Below are 19,239 nucleotides of genomic sequence, written 5' to 3'. Positions count from 1 at the left end.
TTAGTAGAGGCCTACTTGTCAGAAAACTGCCTCTCCTGCTGTAAGTCTGAGCTTAACTTCTGAAGTTGTTCTCCCCATTCTGGCATCTCAGCACGCTTCTCCAGCCCTTAGTCTTGCTCACCGGTGCTCACACAGAGCCTGTGTAAGAGCTGCCCTTCTGTGGCTTGGATTTTTGTGCTAATTAAAACATCCCACATGTCAGAGGTTCTGGCATTTCCCTTGCTCGAAGATTACTTAGTTTAGGTCTTGTTGTGGGACAGATATCAACCTGTTCTGCACCTACACTGTAATCCTGCTTCTCCATCTTCTCATTCCTCTCAACTTCAGTCTGATATTTGCCATTTGCTATTTTTCTTTGTAGGGCGAAGGAGGCTGATCAGCTAAAGCAAGACCTTCAGGAGGCTCGTGAATCTGAGCGAAGAGCAAAGCAGAAGCTTTTGGAGATCACTAGCAAGTCGTCCTACACAGTAAGTGTGTTCTGTATTGTAATCCCCAGTTCCTAGCCAGTGAACGTGCCCTCCTCTGTAGCCTGGAGGAGTCTCGTATCTCCATCCCTTCAGTGGAGGGGTATGAGCTGTCTCGTTGCATTGCTTAGCAGCTGTTCAGAAACCCTTAGCAGTGCTTGCCCTTTGCATCCAGGCACTCTATCTGGCAGAAGATTACTTTTCTCTTTCGCCCCCCCCCAACCCACCCCCACCTACTCCACCTCCCCCACCTCATGCTACAAGAGCAAGGGAGCTGCTGGTGAAATTAAAGGCAGCAAATTTTAAACCAGTTTAACAAACATGTCAGAGCTATGCTTTGCTAGCATGTGTGGAGTGTTCCAGCTCAGCAAAAGCCTTTAAAATAACATTAATACTTATGAAACGGAGGATGTTCTTATTCTTGTTAGGTGGGATAAACATTGTTCGAGAACCTGTAAATTAATTCTTTGGGCATAAACTGAACACTGTGCCTCTATGTGCTGGAAAAAAACTTCCTTGAAGGGAGATTATTCCATAATTGCCCATTAAGAGGATTTCACACCTTTGTCTGAAGCATCTGGTCCTGGTTGCTGCCGGGGACTGGAATGCCAGACTAAATGACCATTGCTCTGATCTGTCTGGCAGTTCCTTTCCTCAACTTCTCTAATTGTGCTGCAGGGCCTGCAAAACCCATCAAGCGCTCTCCTCCCTGCAGCTCACACCTGCCACAGCTGCCAGTTTGGCTGCCTCGCTGTCCTGAGGGGTGAAGGGGGAAGAGCTCAGCAGTTTCAGGAATAAACTCAACAGATGTACGTGGGAGTTATTGACCCGTCTAGAACTGAAGTTTTAATTTGTAGCTGCAGGCTCCTTCCCCCCTCTTCTGGAAACTTTTGAGGAGCAGATTGAAGAGGGCTTGAGATGAAGTAACCTTTCATCCCGATTCTCTGAAGTTCCCTGCAAAAATGTTCAGAAGCTTTTAAAAATGGCAGTGATGGAAAATAGTCAGGTGCTGTTAGCCGTGGGACACTCAGTTAAGTGCTAGCTACCTCAGTGCTTTATAAAGATTAGGTTTGGAGTGATCCTTATTTTACAAATCGCTAGGCTTCTGGGATCCACCAGTTCTTTAATTCTGGGTTTAACTTGTACGCAGGGTAGAGTGTTCTCATTGAAACTCTGCTGCATGGCTGCATCAGTGTTGATGTTTGGGCAGCTCTTACGTGTCCATGCTTCCTTGTGTTGCTGTGTCCATCCTTAGTCAAATCGGCAGAACCCCAGCTACTGAGCCCTTCTGCATAAATTGCCATGCCTGGGCTGGTGGGCAGCCGCGTGGCTGTGTTCCTGCCCGCGGAGTTAAAGCCTCATTAGCGGGAATGTTGTAGGGTTTCATGGAGCTCAGCTCCACCCCTCCAGCTGCATCTGTCTGGAGGTAATCCACACAGAACTGCCTTGTCCAGACACAAGGCACTGTGTCCTCTCCCTTCCCTAAAGAGCCTTGGCCTTCCAGACATGGCTGCCTGTGCCAGGAGGGAAGGGGACATGCTTCAACCCCCCCGCCCTTAGGTGGCAGGGTCCCCCTGGGCAGCTGCCACTCCTCCTGCCCCGCTCGTAGCCCTGGGAGGAGCGCCCTGTCGTACAGACCGTTGTTTTCCAAGGTCAGGAGGATGCAAGTGTGACTGTTGTGCCCATATCCAGGTGATAACACCTTGCTGGCCCTTCCATCCCCTGTTACACCGGTCTCGCTTCTCCTTTCCCCTGTGGCCTCTCTCATAGCTCTGCTCTGTGTGTGTTTGGGGCAGACAAGTGAGATGTGCTGAGATCCTGTTCCTGCACACCGCTTCAAAGAGCTGGATTTGGGCGAGCCTGCCTCCCCTGCCAGCGCAGAGGCATCCGGCAGGCAAGCGCTGGAGGGAGGGAGGGAATGAGCCCAGGGTGGCCTGAGGGACGAAGTGGTTTTGAAAGCTGCTGTTGGGAGGCCCGTGTCCCTCAGGTGAACAGCAGCTCTTCCAAACGGTGCAGGATTCCAGCTCCTCTCTTCCTTAATGAGGGTGTAACGCTGAGCTTGTTCTTTTCTGGGGTCCCAGTACTTGTGCTGTGTCGTCCCCTGGCACTGAGAGCTAGACAGAACTTCTCTCTGGGGGAACAAGAGCAGGAGAGGAAGTGGGGAGTGGATGGATGTGTTGCGGAAGAGGCAAGAAACAGTTAAGGTTTTTTTTTTTTTTTTCTTGTAACTTTCCAGTCTCCCATCCTCATTCTTTAAAGCTTGTTTTGGTGTCTTTTTAGTCCTTGAAGCCCAGGCTGCTTTTGTTATGGGACTGGTAGGTGATGCATGAGAAAGAAGATGTGAATCTGAGTCTCAGGCCGTCAGGGCTGGGAGAACAATTCATTCTTTACTGACTTGGCAACGGCTCTTTGCCTCCTTCATTGCCCTTCAGGTGCCACTCATGGCAAGACTAAAGGCAGCCATCTCTTCTCTGATCCTCTTGAAGCAGTAAGTGGCTGTCTTGCACTTGCCCAAATTCTTCAGCAGCGAAGTAAAGGCAGTGGCAGCAACAGGAGGAGCTGTCCTTGCGGGGGAAGCCTCATCACATGACTTGTTCTGTGCTTCCTCTGTATCGTCTGTCTTGCTTGCTCTGTGCTCCAGAGGGATGACCACTGTCAGCATGGTGCTTGCCTCTATTAACTGCAGAAAATTGCTTGAATGCAGTAACAGGGATATGCAGTTTGTTCCAGGTGAGGAAACACATAAGGGAAAAGGTCTGTGTCCCCTTTATCATCCTGCGTCCCAGTGACACCCCGTGTCCCCTGGATTAAAAATCCCTGCACCTTGCGCAAGACTTGTCCAGGATTATTGCAAATGGCAGGGAAATGCTTTGCTCCAGATACTAAGCCTGTGCCTTAAAAAGTCCTCAGCATGCTCTTTGCTCTTTCCTTACTCTTCCTCACTCCTGCTGCTCTCTGACTTCTCCACCAATTTTTCATTGCTTCATGAAAGAGCAGTGCTGAGGAAAGGCAAGGAAGTGGCTGTAGTAACCCTGACAAATTGGCACCTGGACTTAATGATTGCAGCAACTGAAATTCCTGCTCAACTGTTACTGCTGCTGTTTGGGTTTTTTTAAAACAAAACCCAATAAGCTTGTGCTGAAAAAAATGCTAAAGGTTGTTTGAAGGCCAGCAGGCTGGTTCTGATGATCCTGGCTCCCCTGCACAGCAGAGGTCATAGAACCTCATGTGGGAAGGGGTTTGCAAACACCTGTGTGCCTTACAGGGAAGGGACTTGAATGTCAGTGTGATGCAAGTATTTAAATCAGTTAAGTGCTTTGGCAGACCTGTCCCCTTTCCTTCGAGACTGGAATTTAGGTACTCTGGCTGTCCCTTTCAGCACCTGCTCCAGAATTAATGCAGCTGTGTTTGCGCTAGTGGCGATCACAAAGGGGAGTAAGAAATTGTGTTTCCTTGTTGTGTGAGTCTAACTTACCTGTAACGCTCTAGCCAGACCAAGCAGTGCAGTTTTGGGTGCCTCCTTGTTTATGCTTTTACTAGGTGTTTGCGTTCCAGCTTTGCCTCTGCAGAGTAAATGAAATGTCGTCCCTCTCAGGTTTGTCCAGCCAAAGAGCGAGCGGGGGACGAGCCCTGGCTGTTTGTGAATTCCAGGCTGGCGGTGAGGGAAGAGGCAGGTTATTGTGCAGAGTAAATCTGTCACCGCTCTGGTGCTAGCAGTTCTTGTTGAAGCAGAGCTAGCTGCAAACAATCCCTGGAGTATCCCAAATAGGAGAAATGTGGGAAAGAAATAACCAGCTGAAGCTCAAGATCTCATTTGTTGGGGCAGGTACCCTAGAACCATCCCACCAGCTCTTGGTGTGTGCTGCCAGAGCAGCCTGTCTCTGCAGCACCATCTCCTGCCATCCCCGAGTCCAGGCTGGTTTGGGCACATTATTGTCATTACAGGAATCCCTTAAAGCAAGAAGGAGCATCTAGCAGAGAGGTGGGTGACCTTTTGGATGCCAGGCTGGCAGCAATTCTCACTCAGATCCACATGCACAGGCTGCCATCTGAAGCCGCTGTGCCATCCTTGACATGTGCCACTGCTTGCGACCTCATCTAACGTGTTGCAAGAGCAGAGTGATGATTTGAGTCAGGATGCTTTTCCTCTACTGGTAATGAGCCCATTTTTTAGAGGTGTGACAGAATTTTTGACTGAGAGATGGGTCATTTTTTTAAGGGAAGATAAAATCTGAGGGCCTGGCAGAGTGTGTCAGTGGGGGATATCACAGCATTTTGCAGGAGGAAGAAAGTCCCAAATCCTTGCTTGGGTGCGATATGAGTGATTCCCTGTTATCTCTGCATTTCCAACTGAATCTAGCAGTGGTTCCTAAACACTTGGAACTGTGAATTACTGCGAAGAGAAAAATGTATCAGTGCATCTCCATGGGCCGTACTGAAATTGCATCCCAAGTTAACCCTTGGGGTTATGTTGTTCTTTGCTCACACTGTGGGGAGCAGTGGAGTGCAGGACTCTGCTGTCGTACAGGGTCTCATGTTGCCCCTGTTCACAGCTTGCACTTTTTAAATTTGATTGAATGTTGAATAGCTGTCAGATGTTTCCCAAGAGGCAGCTTCTGTCCAGCGTTGTTTTAAGTGGCACAGCAGTGATAAAACCTAGATTTTACAAAGTTTTGTCAATAGATTCTGAAGGGAATGGAGCAAGGGGATCTTCAGGCTGATCTGGTGCTTGGGACGCTGGGCTTGTTAGCTGCTCTGCTTCTGCAGCACCTTGGAGTGCTTGCCATATTCTGTGTTTAAAAGATCACCAGCTGAAAAAGAGCCTCGTAATCTGCTCTCCAGAAAGTTGGAGGCTGGTTGGGACAAATGTGTTGCATTAGGAATACAGGTGCCCCATCCCTTTCCCCATGCAAATGATGAGATCCTTCCAGTTCAGCACCACTGCAAGGTAGAATACACCCAACTCCAAGAAGAGTGTGTTACCTGTGTGAGTAGCAGATCAGGACCTTGTTACAGTATTAGTAAGTAGGACCTTGTACTACATGCTTAGGTGTTGCTCTGATTTTACCTCTGTGTTGCAGAACGTTTGCTGTAGGAACACTTGCATGTCTAGAAGTGACGAATTTGTACTCTCTCTCTTTAGCAGTCCATGAATTCAAGTACGACGGCACTGCCTACCGACCTGCCAAGCTTCAACCTCATCAGCGAGAGCCTGTCCTTTGACTTCAAAGATACGGACATGAAGAGGCTTTCAATGGAAATCGAGAAAGAGAAGTATGTGGCATGCATCCAGGCCAGGCCAGGGCTGGGATTTGTGCCTCAGTTGCAGTGGGAGGAATTGCACCGGGGCTGAATGGACTTTTACGTTCCAGACCAGTGTGAGGTGAAAAGGGGAGAAGTCTTTTGGGTCTGCAATTTAGCAGGTCATTGGTAGCTCTGCCCAGAGCGTGATGTAGCTGCTGGTTGACCATTTCTCTGGGTGGAGACCTGGTGTCATAGATGCATCCCTACTGCCTGCTTAAAGGCGAGTTTAAGCGCTCTGAGCACTGCACCAGCCAGTTTCTCTCCGTATGGTTAACCTGGCTCTTGATTGGGCTTGAATTGTCCATGTTGGTAGAAGGAGTTAACGGCAGTCTGACTTGTGGTGTGCTGAACTATAGCAGGCTGGCACTTGCGCATTTGCAGTGTGTCCAGAGAATGTAAAGATAGCTGGAGTCTGTGCTAGGGCTTTTAACCCCTTTTTCTTGGAATCTGTGTCATGTTTATATATAAAAAGTGTGCGCAAGCAAGTTTGGATGCAATTATGAGCTTTGATCTTGTGTTTTCCTGAGGGTGTAAGTGTAGCCTTCAAAATTACAAATTTAGCAGCAATCAAAGCAGATCAGATTTTAATCTCTGTAGTAATAATGTGCTTTGTTCATTGATTGGGTAGTAGATCAAAGCTGGAAGGGCTCTGCCATAGTGCTCTGGCCAAAACTTCCTGGGGCTCGAATGAAATGCCCCTGGATCCCAGAGGGTGGTTCATTCTGCCTCTGCTGAGTACCCTATGAAGTAACAGACCACTATGCTAGAGACAGAGGTTAAAAACTTTTCCTAAAGCTAGAAGGAAAAAGAAGCTGAAAATAACAGGATAATTCCTGTATTCTGTACCCAGGTTGCTAAGTAGGTCATCCCACTCTCCTAAGCAGGAAGAGCTTGGCTCTGCCAAATGCTGAAAGCAGTAACATGCTTTCACTGACTTCTCCAGGACTGTTTGCATTCCTCGGGTGCTGAGATAAACCCTGCTACAAATTTTGGCACTCTGAAAAGGTTCTTGTTAGTCTGCTGGTACTTTGACCTGGGTCTCAGTGCTTAGTCACAAGTGCAAGGCTGGCATGGTGTGATTTTTCTCCAGTTGATGCTTCGTCATGGAAGGCAGTTAGGGACGAGTCCTGAGAATGGGTGGGTTTGGATTTTTTTCTTTCTTTTTTCTGGGAGACCTTTCTCTCTCCCAGGGATGCTGTGTGTCTAAAAGATACCTGATATTTGGGGGGCAGTGCTTGCTCCCAACATGGTTTACAAAGCTAAATCCCTCTAAAACATGAGAAATCAGTACACCAGGGTCCTTCCTTTCTGGAAGGATTCATACCTTTGAGTTTGTGAGCTGGGTTTGAGAGAGAGTGCAGTGGAATAGAGCAGCACTGCTTAAACTGCTATCTTGTAGGCTGAAACTGTGTATGTAATGTTAACCTGTGTCGTGGTGCAGCTTCACTTGGAAATGGGGAGACTTACAAGTATCATCCAGCAGCTCTAGTTTGGCTTTGTTTTTTTTTTGTAGTAACATAAGTTACAGTTTTGTTCTTGGGTCAGCTGCCTGGGTCCTCTTTTTAGTAATGAACAAATCATTGCTCGGAGTAGTTTACTGTGTACTGTAAACTGATGTTGTCAGTTCCACACACTGGAAGTGATGAAGATAAGGTTTTTCTGTTACAATTCCATTATCGACTGCCACAGTATCATGTCAGCATGTACAGCTGGCCAGCACTAACCCAGGACTCTTTTGTGTGTGCTAGGGTAGAGTACATGGAGAAAAGCAAGCACCTGCAGGAGCAGCTGAATGAGCTGAAGACAGAAATTGAGGCACTGAAGCTAAAGGAGAGAGAGACAGCTCTGGATATATTGCACAACGAGAATGCCAGCCGAGGCAACAGCAAGCACAACACTATTAAAAAGGTATCGGAGGGATCCAGTTTGTATCTTGCCTGATTAAATCTTTTAAAAAGAACAATGAAATAACCCTTCCATTTGGTTTAGCTTTTGCACAAGTTGTTATAATAAAATTGTTTGATCTAGGCTTTCTTCCCTCTGCTGCTTAGCTTTGAACCAGGGTGCAGAAAATTTCAGCTTCTGGTGGCTCCTGGTTTATATTTGCCACAACCAAGCCTTGTCTCTTCAGTGCTGTGTGAGGGGATGCAAAGGTCTCAAGGTTTGAAGGTCTTGCTGAACCTTAACAAAAGCTGTACAGGGATGCTGTTAGAAGGGATCTGCTACCCTAGTGACCCCAGGAACAGAAAAGCCCGACCTGCCTATTGCAACCATTCCCTAAAGGCATTGCAAGGAAGCAGTCTTGAGCTTGGCTGGTGAATAATAAGGGCAAAAATACTCCTGACTTACGGGCTCTCAGTAGAAAAAGCCAAAAGCCTCGTCCTCTCTTTTAATCTGTTCTTTAGTAGTAGTGCAGCTTCAAATACTAACAGCAAAATCTTTTGCTAGCAGGGTGTGTGTGAGGTGTCTGCTCCCTGTGCTGTGGACCCTGGAACCACCTGCCTCTAGAAATGTGTTTGGGATGAATACTTAGCCAAAAAGTTAGGATGGCTGGGTCTGCTAGCTGGGTTTCACACCTGAAAGGTCACGACAAAGCCATTCTTTAGTTTTATGTCCAGTTTTTTTCCTTTTGCTTAGTAGCTCTGCTGTTCTCCCAGCTGGGCTCAGTGTAACGAGGGGCTGGGGGCACATCCATAACTGGTACGGTGGGATGTAGTAGTCAGCCCCACTCACCTGCAAAGGCTTTTACCCTGCCAAGGCTTTTACCCAGCTGGCTTTCTGCTAGCAGCTGTCCTTGTGAAGGATTCGGAAATCTGTATGGCATGGGGTGCAGGTTGTGGTAACAACTCCAGGTTTTAAAAACAAATCCTTATCTCTTTACCGCTCCCAGCTGAGACTTATGTCTGAAAGTATTTGAAAACAGCGCTTCATGCCAACTTCCGTGGCTGGGAGCTTATGGTCACGGAATTGGGGCAGGAAAATGAATCTAGCATGTCTCCCTTCACAGTTTCCCTGTGCTAGCCCTGAGCTATTCAGGTTCCTGTCCCTCCAGAGCGGAGAATATAAAAATCTTCACAGACCCTTTTGTCATCATAGAATCTGAAGACATTTCTGCTCCCAGTAGGTTTTTCTAGGTTTTGTCTCCATGCTCAGAGTCCTCAGTTTAAATGGAAAACGCTAAATTTTTACTTCTGACAGAGATGAGTTCATAGAGAGCTGATGGTCCCATTTGTCTCACTTAAAGAAGGTGGCTGGGCAATCATTTCGATGTCTGTCAGGGCTCATCGCTGTAATTGGGACTGTGCGGTCAGTCTTCGTTCCTTTGAAGCTGGAGTCTTGTCCTGTCCCCTCTCAGCCGGAGGAGCAAAGGCTTTTAAATAATAGTCTATTAGTGGAGCATGTCAGAATAAAATTACAGACTGCTTCTGTTCATGCCACCAGGAGGTCAGGAGGGCTTTTGTCTTTGCAGTTGTGATGGAAAGGAAAATGCAAGACACTGGAAATGGGATAGCAGTTTAGCAACACTTAAATAATAACAATCCTCTGCCCCACCTGGAAGCCACTGATCACTTCAGCGCTCTGGGCAAACTGTACAGATTGCACAAATGACCTGACATTACTTGTATCACAGAGGATTATTTTTCTGTTGTTGTTCATTTTATTTTGCTGGTTTAGCCTCAAGCCCAGGGCAGAAGACCTATCTGCATTTGAGACTTCAAAGTAGGTTATTCTGAGGTACTCTGCGTGGGGTGATGGGATCACCAGCTGTAATACTACTAACCCATGCATGAGCTTGCCCGCGATACGCACTGCTCTAGCCAGCTCCCATTGCTGCCACCCCTACAATGCTCCTTATGCACTGCAGCGGGGTGCAGTGCCGGTGAGACTGGGCTCGCTGCAGTGCAGCACCCTGCCCACCCCTGCAGTGGACCCGTGCAGCATGTTGCAGGCAGCCACTCTGCCCGGCTCTCGCTCCCTTGGTAGCATTCACAGCCTGTCTGCATTCGTTTTAGCACCTGATCCTCCGTGCTGGGAAGTGTCTTTCTTGGCAGAAGTTGAGTTGGCAATATCAGTGGGGGAGTGCAGGCGTAGATGCTTAAATAATTAAACATGCCTGTTTTTGCTGTGCTGCTGATGGCTGGGAATCTATTGGAGGTGCAGGGTGGTCTTTGAAGATTTCTTTAATGAAGTAAATGAGGACCTTCCCCCTTGTTTGCTGCAGAAAGAAATTAAGTTTTTTAAAAAAAAAAAAGCAAACAACCAGACAAATCTGATCAACTCTTTGCTGCCAAAACTGTCATAACAGGCTAAAAACGTGCACCTCCGTCTTTAGAGCGGAGCAGCACGTGGACATGTTATCAGCATCTGCGTGTTTGAGAAGTATCACAATATTGTGGTTTAGCCCCAGTTGGGAACCAAGCACCACACAGCCAAAACCAGGACACTCAGGAATGTAAAGCAGAGGGCTGAGGACAGCGGGCCTCTGGAGGTAGCTCTTGGGTAGCACTGCAGCTGGGGTTGGTGCAGGGAGACTGTGCTGGAGGTAGCGCTGTTGGTCACCATCGCGCCTGGGGACACTGGCTGTTAGAGCCACTCTCCTTCCTGCCTGCGATGCCTCTGCCTGTCCCCTGCCTCCTTCAGCACACCAGTGACTTCTGCTCTATTAACGCCATGTCTCTTCTTTCCGGAGCCTGCTTTCCTCTGAGGATTTGCTCTCAATCTGCAGGCTGTGTGTATGCAGAGCATTGACTCCCTCCTTCGAGAGGATGAGTTTGGGGAAGCTTTTTTGCTCTTTCCTCGACTGCGGTTCTTGCACACCCACCAGGTTTAGCAAGTTTTGAGTGGTAGCGCTAAGGGAAGAAACGGCATGGATGCTGCAGTAGCAGCACTCATGAAGGCGGGTGGCAAACCTGGTGGTAAGTGCCTTTTGAAACGGCTTTCATTAAAAGTTACTCTGAGGGCTTGCACAGCCCTGCCTGCATGGCAGGCACGTACAGCCGACCATGGAGCAATTTCTCAGCACCTCTGGAGTTCTATAGAGGAGGCAGGAGGATGCTTTAGATGCAGACTTCTCCCTGGCCGGTACCCAGAAGTGATCAGCACAGGTTTGTGCCATTCTTGAATGGACCAGCCCTTTCAGGGCTGTAGGCAGCACTGTAAGTCACTCCAGTTAGGGTTTTGTGATTGCTGGCTGCTGCCAGCTGCTCTCAGGAAGGCTGCGGGTGTTCCCAAGACCAGCCGCTCTTGTTAAATGTTTCCTTGGGAAGAGAGAGGAAGTGGCTAAAACAAAGGGTGACCCTGCAGGTCTGGGACACCCTGGGGGAGGTGTTGGATGTCTCTCTGGGGCAGGCTGGCTGTGGTTGAAACCCACTGTCCCATCCTGACTGGCTTGAGGAACTCCGTGGCAGGTGAAATTGGGGCAAAATCTGCTTGCGGCCACAGCACGAGATGGTGAAATGAAGCCCTGGCAACTTGTGAAAAGACTAATCCAGCAGCTGGGAGAGATTCGGTGCCTGGGAGGAGCCCCCATAATTAATCCAGATGCACAGCAAGTGCTGTGGTGTGACCTCTGGGTTTTGTTGCCTGCCTTTGAAGATGCCTGCTAAGTTTTTCATGTTTAATTACGTGGTTAACATGCTAATCCTTTTTTATGAGCTCTGTGGGCACAGCACAAGTACCTCATCTGGAAACTGATTTCCCTTCTCCATAGCGCTCTCCGCCGTGGGCTGGCACTGCTGACTCCAGCTGGCTCGGCTTCGGGAGGGTTTGCCGCTTAGGCCGTGGTAGAAGATGAAAAAACTCACTTCTTCCTTGCATCCTCTGGTATAGAAAGGCTCCCAGGACAGGCTGCTGCTCTAAAACACAATTGGGTCTTTCATTCCAGTTCCTTTCTTCTTGCACAGTCATGCTTATTTATTGTGATTTAAGCCCTTTGAAGTATCCAGGCAAGGAGCAAATCTCCACATCTGTTTGCAGACAAGCAGCTTTGTCCTTGAGCAGCGCTCTGGTCCTTTGATGGACGGGCTTGGCCTTTCCCTGCCCGGCTCTCAGGTGGCTCTTGGCTTTTTCTCGGACACAGCATTTCTCTGGGCTCAAGCTGGCTCCTTGGGGCCGCTGCTCTTGGTGCCTGTGGGAATTGGCGCGGACATCAGTGGTGGGGTGAGCTGTTGCTGACTGTGCTCTTGCTGTCTCCTCTCCTGGCTCATCCTGGTTGCGGTGCAGCATACCTCAACTCGGGTAACTCAGGACTTTTTCCTATCGTTGGGGCACTTGGGCTTTGGATAAGCTATTTCAAATCTGCTTATTTATCACCAGTAGACTGGACTGGGCTTCCTCCATCACTGGGCCACAAATGGTCATGTTCTACCATGTTCCTGTGGATGCAGCATCGTCCCCTTTGGGTTTAGGCAATGAGCAGCTCCTGGCTGCCAAGCACAGAGGGGCAAGCGAGGCAGAGCAAAGTGGACTTTTGCAGGCTTGTCTTCACTCCTCTCGCCTTCAAGACATGCTGTGGTCTGTCCTCTACAGCATTGTAAGGACACTGGTGAGTTACTGATGGGCACTGCCATCTGAATCTGTTGTGATGCAGATATGAAGCTACTGTGCCACCGCTGAATATCATGAGGCTACTTAATCATCTGGACAGGCTGAAGGTTTTCTAGAGGCTGCATTGGGGCAGACGGCTTCTCTGCCTGTTTTCCAGCTGTGCCTGGCTAGCATCTTGCCAGGGACCCCTGAAACATGTCCCTCAAGGACTTCAACAAATCTTGTGGGGTCTCTTTGTCATCTCCTGGGGACTCCCTTCCTCACCTCTCCTCTTCTGGGACCTTCAGACTCCCCTGTGTGAAATGGGTCCACTTTGCTCCAGCGGTTTACTGGGGAGATGGAGGACCATGGCCATTTCAGGGAAGGAGGATGCTGTTATGCCTCTGGAGCTTCATCCTGCAGAGGGAGGGGACCAGCACAAGAAATACTTCTGCTCTGGGAAGGGCAGGAGGGAGCCTGGGTGGCACAGAGCAGGCTGAGCTGCACGCAAGTGGGTCCATCCTTTCCTGTGGATCCTGTGACAGCCTGGACACGGATGAGGTGCTCTTTAGTCTCATGCAGAACTGCAGCATTGCCGTGGCATCACTCTGTAATCTGCTCCCACCGGGAGATGGGAAGGCTGCATGCTGCAGAGCAGGCACGCAACCAGCGAGGGACTTCCTGGGAGAAGCAGCAGCGGCGTTTCCCATCCCCTCAGGAGCTGTGAGGGTAGAGAAAAGATGAGAAAGGATGCTGGCTTGTCGCCCTGCCTGGCACCCAGCTGGGATGCAGGTGAGAGCTGGGAGATACCTGGTGAGCAGAGTGCTCTGGACACCTCTAGGCACTTTTTCTGAGTGCAGGAGACAGGCGCATCCCACGTGGGTCTTGCCCACACGTCCCCGTGTGTGAGGCCGTGTCCCTGCTAGGTTTATTTTCTTTCTGCCCTGCTTCTCCTCGGAGCTGGGAAGTGAAACTCCCTGGCAGCTAAACTGGGACACGGCAGCCTCCTTTCCTTGTTTACAAGGAGTGAAAGGAAACTAGGAAACATCAGGCCTATCAGCTATTTTTGTGGCAGCCTTTGAAAAGCGTTTCCTTCAAATGGAGCGTCATCTCCTCTCTTTTAAACGCACTCATCAAAGCGTTGGAGGCCGGGGAAAAGTTGTGCTTAGGAGAGAATAAATGGCAGCGTGGGAGTAAGAGAGAAACGGCGATGTGGGGACTAGAAAGGGGGTGGGGAGGGAAAAATAGGAATGTTTTGGTTTCAAAAGTAAATGTGGGAACTGAAATGTCCACCTGGCTGGTGGGGACTGGGGAGTGGGCAGGGATGGAGAAGGACGTTCAGGGGAGTGGGGGAGGGAATAAAGAGGATTTACTGTATGTGGTGCTGGGTGATGATTTAGCAGGGACGGTAGGTCTCCCCTCCCCAGCAGCAGGAAGATGTCCCCAGCATCACATGGGGTGAGGTGATGCTGCTGGGGGTGGCACAGGTCACCCTCTCCTCCAGCCTGGCTGAGCTGCAGGATAAACAAGAAAATGGCAAGGAAGTGAGAAATTTTAAACCTCTCCCGGTTCCTTGGGACCTGGGAGGATGGGTGTCGTGGTTTAGCCCCAGCCAGCAACCAAGCACCACTCAGGCACTCGCTCACTCCCCCTACCCCGATGGGATGGGGAGAGAATCGGAGGAGTAAGAGTGAAAAAACCCACTCCTGGGTTGAGATAAGAACAGTTTAATAATTGAAATAAGGTAAATAATAATAATAATAATAGTATAATAATGATAATAATAATAACAATATACAAAGCAAGTAATACACAATGTGATTGCTCACCACCCGCCGACTGATACCCAGACAGTTCCCGAGCAGTGATCGCTGCTCCCCGGCCAACCCCCCCCCCCCGCCCAGTTTATATACTGAGCATGACATCACATGGTATGGAATAGCCCTTTGGACAATTTGGATCAATTATTCTGGCTGTGCCCCCTCCCAGTTTCTTGTGCACCCAGCAGAGCATGGGAAGCTGAAAAGTCCTTGACTAGCATAAGCAGTACTTAGCAACAACTAAAACATCAGTGTGTTATCAACATTCTTCTCCTACTAAATCCAAAACACAGCACTATGCCAGCTACTAGGAAGAAAATTAACTCTATCCCAGCCGAAACCAGGACAATGGGGAAGTTTGATGTGATTTGCAGCCTCCTTCTCCTGCTTGTGCACCATCTCCAGTGCATGGGGAGGGCACCGGCTCCCATGGGCTTGCTGGGAGCCCGGGCGGTTTCTCTCTATTCAGTTTGCCCTGCCAGCAGAAGTTATGTGCCTGCAGTTATTGGGTTAGCGGCTCTAAAACGTGTTTGGCTATGAGGGACTTATTGGGTTGCTTTTGTTTGTTTTTCTTAAATCAAATCAGTCCAGCAGCCCTGGGTAAAAGCAGAGCTCAGAGGAACCCCAGCACAGGAATGCAGGGAGTAGGACTCTTCCCTTTCTCATACCTTGATTCATGTGAGCTCTGGCCGCTTAATTGCGCTCCCTCTCTCTCTAAATTTTCTTTGATGGCTCTGGTAGTGCATTGTGGAACCCACCCTCCCTCCTGCAGGAAGGAGATTATCATAATACTGCTTGTAAATAATTTTTTTTTCCCCCCTCTCCACGCTGACGAGAATGTAACTCGCTCTTGATCACTCTGCCTCACCTACACAGTGTTACAGTATGTGTATATATATATATATTTATTTGTCCTTGGCTGGCCGTGCAAAGGGGAGGCAGACGGTGCAAAAGAGTTTGCGGAGGTGCTGGAGGCCACCTTAGGGCTTTCCTCCCGCAGACGGTGGAGAGGCTGGAGCAGAGCTGCACTCTCCTCCCTGGCTGCTCTCCTCCTCACTTTCATGTCCCGGTGCAGAAAAGAAAAGCAGAGCAAAACTGGTTGCTTGCTGCATGAGAGGGTGGGATTTCCCTACAAAGGAGCTGTCTGGGGCTTGTGCTTTTGCAGCGGAAAGGAGATGGGAGATGAGCTCAGCTGCAGGGCTCCCTGCGCCCACTGGCCTACGCAGCACCTCCGCGTACCCCTGCAGCGCTGGATGGGATGAGTCAGGCTGTCGGGGGGCTTGCTGCCCCGAGGAGCTTCCCTGGGCTCTGCCCGTCTTCCTCCAGTGGGTCCCTTGGTTTTTGTCATGCTGCAGCCGTGCGACGCTCACTGTCGAGCCACGCTCACTGTCGAGACCACAACGCCAGCCGGTGGCAGATCTCTCCCGCCGCACCTCACCTGAGCACTGCCTGCGATGGGCGTGAGGATAGCCCTGCCTGCGATTGCTCAACTGTAAGAAAAACAGAAATAAAAGAAAAAAAGGGAGGGGAGGAGTTTTCCCTCCGGGCACAGCAGAGCATCCGTGGTGGAGAGTCAGTGTGCAGTTGAGAGCAATCCTGATTTCCTCTCTGTTTATTCATGTGCCTGACTGTAATCGGATGTGAGGAGGCTGCTGCCTGAGAGCCACGGGGCAGCCCCGATTCCTGGTGCAGGAGGTCCCACCGGTGGCTGCTGGAGCTGCCTTTGTTCCCGGGGTAGTGGAGGCAGAGCAGCCTGAGAGTGCTGGCCCCTTCCTCTGCCCAAGCCGCTGCCGAGATCTTAACCATAACCCAGCTCCTGCTAATGAGGAATACGCCAACTGTGCCCATATCCTGATCGTGGCATGCTTTTCTAACGCCCTCCAGGTTACTGGGGAGAAAGCCAGCTGGAATGGGAAGAAAGGGGAAGAAATCCTCCTGCCCAGATGCCAGCACTGCACGAGCTTCCTGGCTTTCGCAGAAACAGCCAGAGTGTAACGTGGGGTTATGAGAGATGGGGGGGGTGTGCCTCTGCATGGCGGGAGCGAGGGTCACAGCGTGGGTCCCTTGCTCTCCTGCGGTTGAAACCCCTGCGGTCTTTGCCTTTCAGATGGCAAAATCTGGCCACTGCTGAGTGCCACTGAGCCACGGGGCATGGCCCTCTTGGGAAGTCAGCACTCGCACCTCTCTGCAGGACCCCATCTCATCAAGACCCATCTTTGCTCCCGCTCCCTGTGTGCCTGCAGCTGGGCTGCTCTTCCATACCTCAGTTTCCCCAGATAGGTAAAAAAAGCAACATCAAGCATCTCAGGGAGCCTTTGAAGGTCACGGAGGAAAGCCCCTGGTGAAAGAGCAGGGCTGCATCTTTTCTTTCTGCTTGTGCCTGTGCTGGATGCCCTCGGAGCTCTTCCTCCTCATGCTTCCCCTGACCCTGCAGCAGCATTTGCTCAGGAAGGCACAGCTTTGGGCTCAGAGGCTGCTGCCCAAGTCGTGCTTTGAGGTACCCCAGGACTGTGAAAGCGCGTGGGGGATTAATGGATGTAGCTTTTGCATGTAGCTAAAGGCAGAAAGCAGACTCGAAAGAGTTGAATCTCCCTTATAAGCCTGGGGGAAACATCTTCCCTCTCTGCCTCATCAGTGATTGTGGCTGACTCCTTTCTTTTCTCCATTGGAGCACTGAGTTTGCCGGGGGAGGACCTGGGGGGCATCTCCCCTTGCTGTGCTGTAATGGAGCGGCGTGGTGAGCTGCCGCGGGCTGGGGAGGTGGTGGGATGGATGCTTTGATTCACCATCCAGCCTGCAGAAGAGATTACTTCAGTGGCAGGGTGTTAGGAAGTAGATAGCTGGCAGGTAAATGCTCATCCTTGGGCGTGTCTGGCCTCTCAGAGGTCTCCACAGATGAAACAGGAAAACGAAGCTGCCCCGTTTTGGGCTGTGGTGGGCGGACGGGCTCCGGTGTGAGCCCTGGCACTTATGCAAATGCGTTGGACTGCTTGACCTCACCCAGCCCAGGCCTGTGACCCCCCCCTTGCCCACTGCCCTTCTCTACTGGGCACCGCGGTCCACATCCGTGCACCAGGTCATTGCGGCGGGAGGCATCAGCCCTGCTCAAAGGGAAGGAACATGCTGCACACTGTGATGGCCACTCAGGTTTTATACACCAAATACTCTGGCCTGGGTCCCAGCCAGGTGCCTGCTTGGGATCACAGGTGGGATTTCTGCTGGAAGAGACGAAACAAAGCCTACGCTGGGGCCATCGGTGGGGCTGTGGCTGCCCACTCTTTTTTTTTTTTCCCTCTCCGGCCTTGAAAGAGAGGCAAAGAGCTGCCCCTAGCACAGAGAGCCCCTGTCCCATCTCATCCACCCTCCCTCCAGCTCTGGAGGGGATGCAGGGGGATGCTAAGGAGGAGAGCCAGCCCTGGCCTAGGAGACGCTGCTAGCAAAGGGTATTAAGCGTCTGCAGAAAATTCCTCTGCAATACAGATTTTTTCAGAATGGCATTAGAGCTGTGAAGGAATTACCGAGGGAAAGGCCGTGGGGGGACGCAGGGAGGGGGGAAGCGCTTGGCAGCTCCTTCCCGGGGCTTAACTCACTGTAACGTGATCCTAGGATTCCTGTTTCAGCAAAACCGGCGTCCCTGGCGGAAGGCACCACTGCTTAATCCAGCTGAAACGAAGCCTTTGCAATTAGCCGGCTGGTTTGGCAAACTCTTGTGGTGATTCAGCAGCTGGTTGGAAGGTGGCACTTCTCCCACCATGCTCCTTTGGGTGGTTATCTGTAAATACTGTGATTTCTTCCTTGCTGCTTGAAAATGTTTCTTTCGTCTCTCGTTTGGCCCATTAGAAAATGGGCTTGCAGTTCCTCCGTGGGATATTATTTTTTGGATAGCCTCAGTAGTGCTGCAAAAAGCTTTTCTGGGCCGGGTTTCCAAGTCCTGCAGAGCCTTGGCTCCAAGGACACAGTCCTGCAAGCCAGGGTTCTCCAGCTCCATCCTCCTGCGGGATGGAGGGAGCAGGTCGGGGCTGAGGTCCCGGGGCAGGGGGAAGGCGTCAGCCCCAGGCAGGTGCTGGGGCAGTGGTGGTGAGCCATGTTGTGACTGCTTGGACCACACCAGGCACGCGTGCTCATCCTATCAAGGGTGGTGGGTTGGGGTTGGCCATGAGCACGGGACAGAGGATGGTCCCTAACTGGTGGCAGAGGTTACATGTACCTGGCTGGCCCGGAGGCTTTGGGGAGGCTGTGGGTTTACAGGCGAGTGTGGTTCTCTATCCCTCCTCAGCTGATGGAGATTGTTTCTCCTCCAGCTTTGTAAGAGCCCTGTGTGTTCCCCCACCATCAGGGCAGGGAAAGGAAGGAGCACGCTGGATCCCAAGGGTCCCATGCCCAGGATTGGAAGCTTTGGTCCGGGCTCCTGTGTATCCCACAACCTGAAAGCTGCAGCCACGCTGATTATGCTGATTGAATTCGTGGCCCCTCAGCAGACTTCGCTTCTGGGGACGGTGGTGTTGGCAGCAGAGAGCGGTCGTGCTCCCCCAGCCCAGCCTGCCTCCCCTTGCCCTGCGCTTTGCCTTTGGGCTCTGCTTATTGCAGCTGGTGGCTCGGCTGCTGAGGGCGTGCACGACATCCCTGCTTCTGCCTTCCCTGGTATTTTCAGAGGGGCAGTGGCTCGAGCTGGGCCAGGAGGGGATTAAGGCAGCAGCTCCCTCCTGCTCAGCCCTGTGCCCTCCCGTGGGGGGTGAAGCTGGGGCTGGGTGCCTTGCGGGAAGGAGGGGGTCAGCCCCGTCCGCCTTCAGCCGCCCGCTCTGCTCTCTTGCAGCTCACCCTACAGAGCACCAAGTCCCGCGTGGCCTTCTTCGAGGAGCTCTAGGAAGCGACCAGCCACTCCGCACTGCTGCTGCCAGCCAGCCGGCTCCCCCACCAGCCGGAGCCTCTCCCTCAGGACCGGCGTGCCCCAACCGGGGCCGGGGAGCCGGGCATTGCCCCCTGGCCCACCCTGGGTGCTGCCAGCCTCTGCACACTGATGGACTCGAGGCCCGGCTGCCCACGGACTGTGTGATGTTCTCTAGCTTAGCGTCCATTCATCCTCCTCCCTGCCCCTCTTTTCCTTTTTTTCCAGCCTTTTTCCTACT

The 19,239-nt window shown here is 51.1% G+C and overlaps 1 protein-coding gene across 7 annotated transcripts in view; it reads left to right on the top strand.

The window, feature by feature from the left end:
* The window catches only part of NF2 (NF2, moesin-ezrin-radixin like (MERLIN) tumor suppressor), a 48,803-nt gene extending 29,800 nt beyond the window's left edge, over positions 1–19,003 (top strand). For 3 of the 7 annotated variants that reach the window (XM_075719102.1, XM_075719096.1, XM_075719101.1), the window contains 4 exons: positions 362–467; positions 5,608–5,738; positions 7,517–7,676; positions 18,927–19,003. In XM_075719102.1, the coding sequence (XP_075575217.1) occupies positions 362–467; positions 5,608–5,738; positions 7,517–7,676; positions 18,927–18,977 (448 nt within the window). In that variant the 3' untranslated portion in view covers positions 18,978–19,003. Of the gene's footprint in view, positions 1–361; positions 468–5,607; positions 5,739–7,516; positions 7,677–9,079; positions 9,085–9,443; positions 9,503–18,926 lie in introns of those variants that run through there. The other 4 variants (XM_075719099.1, XM_075719098.1, XM_075719100.1 and 1 more) reach the window with 4 other exon arrangements.
* Positions 19,004–19,239: the final 236 nt, after the last annotated feature.

This window comes from Pelecanus crispus, chromosome 11 (genome assembly GCF_030463565.1).
Source record: "Pelecanus crispus isolate bPelCri1 chromosome 11, bPelCri1.pri, whole genome shotgun sequence".
Taxonomy (NCBI): Eukaryota; Metazoa; Chordata; class Aves; order Pelecaniformes; family Pelecanidae; genus Pelecanus; species Pelecanus crispus.
Note: the sequence above shows the minus strand (reverse complement) of the source record. Positions and strands in the feature narration are given on the sequence as shown.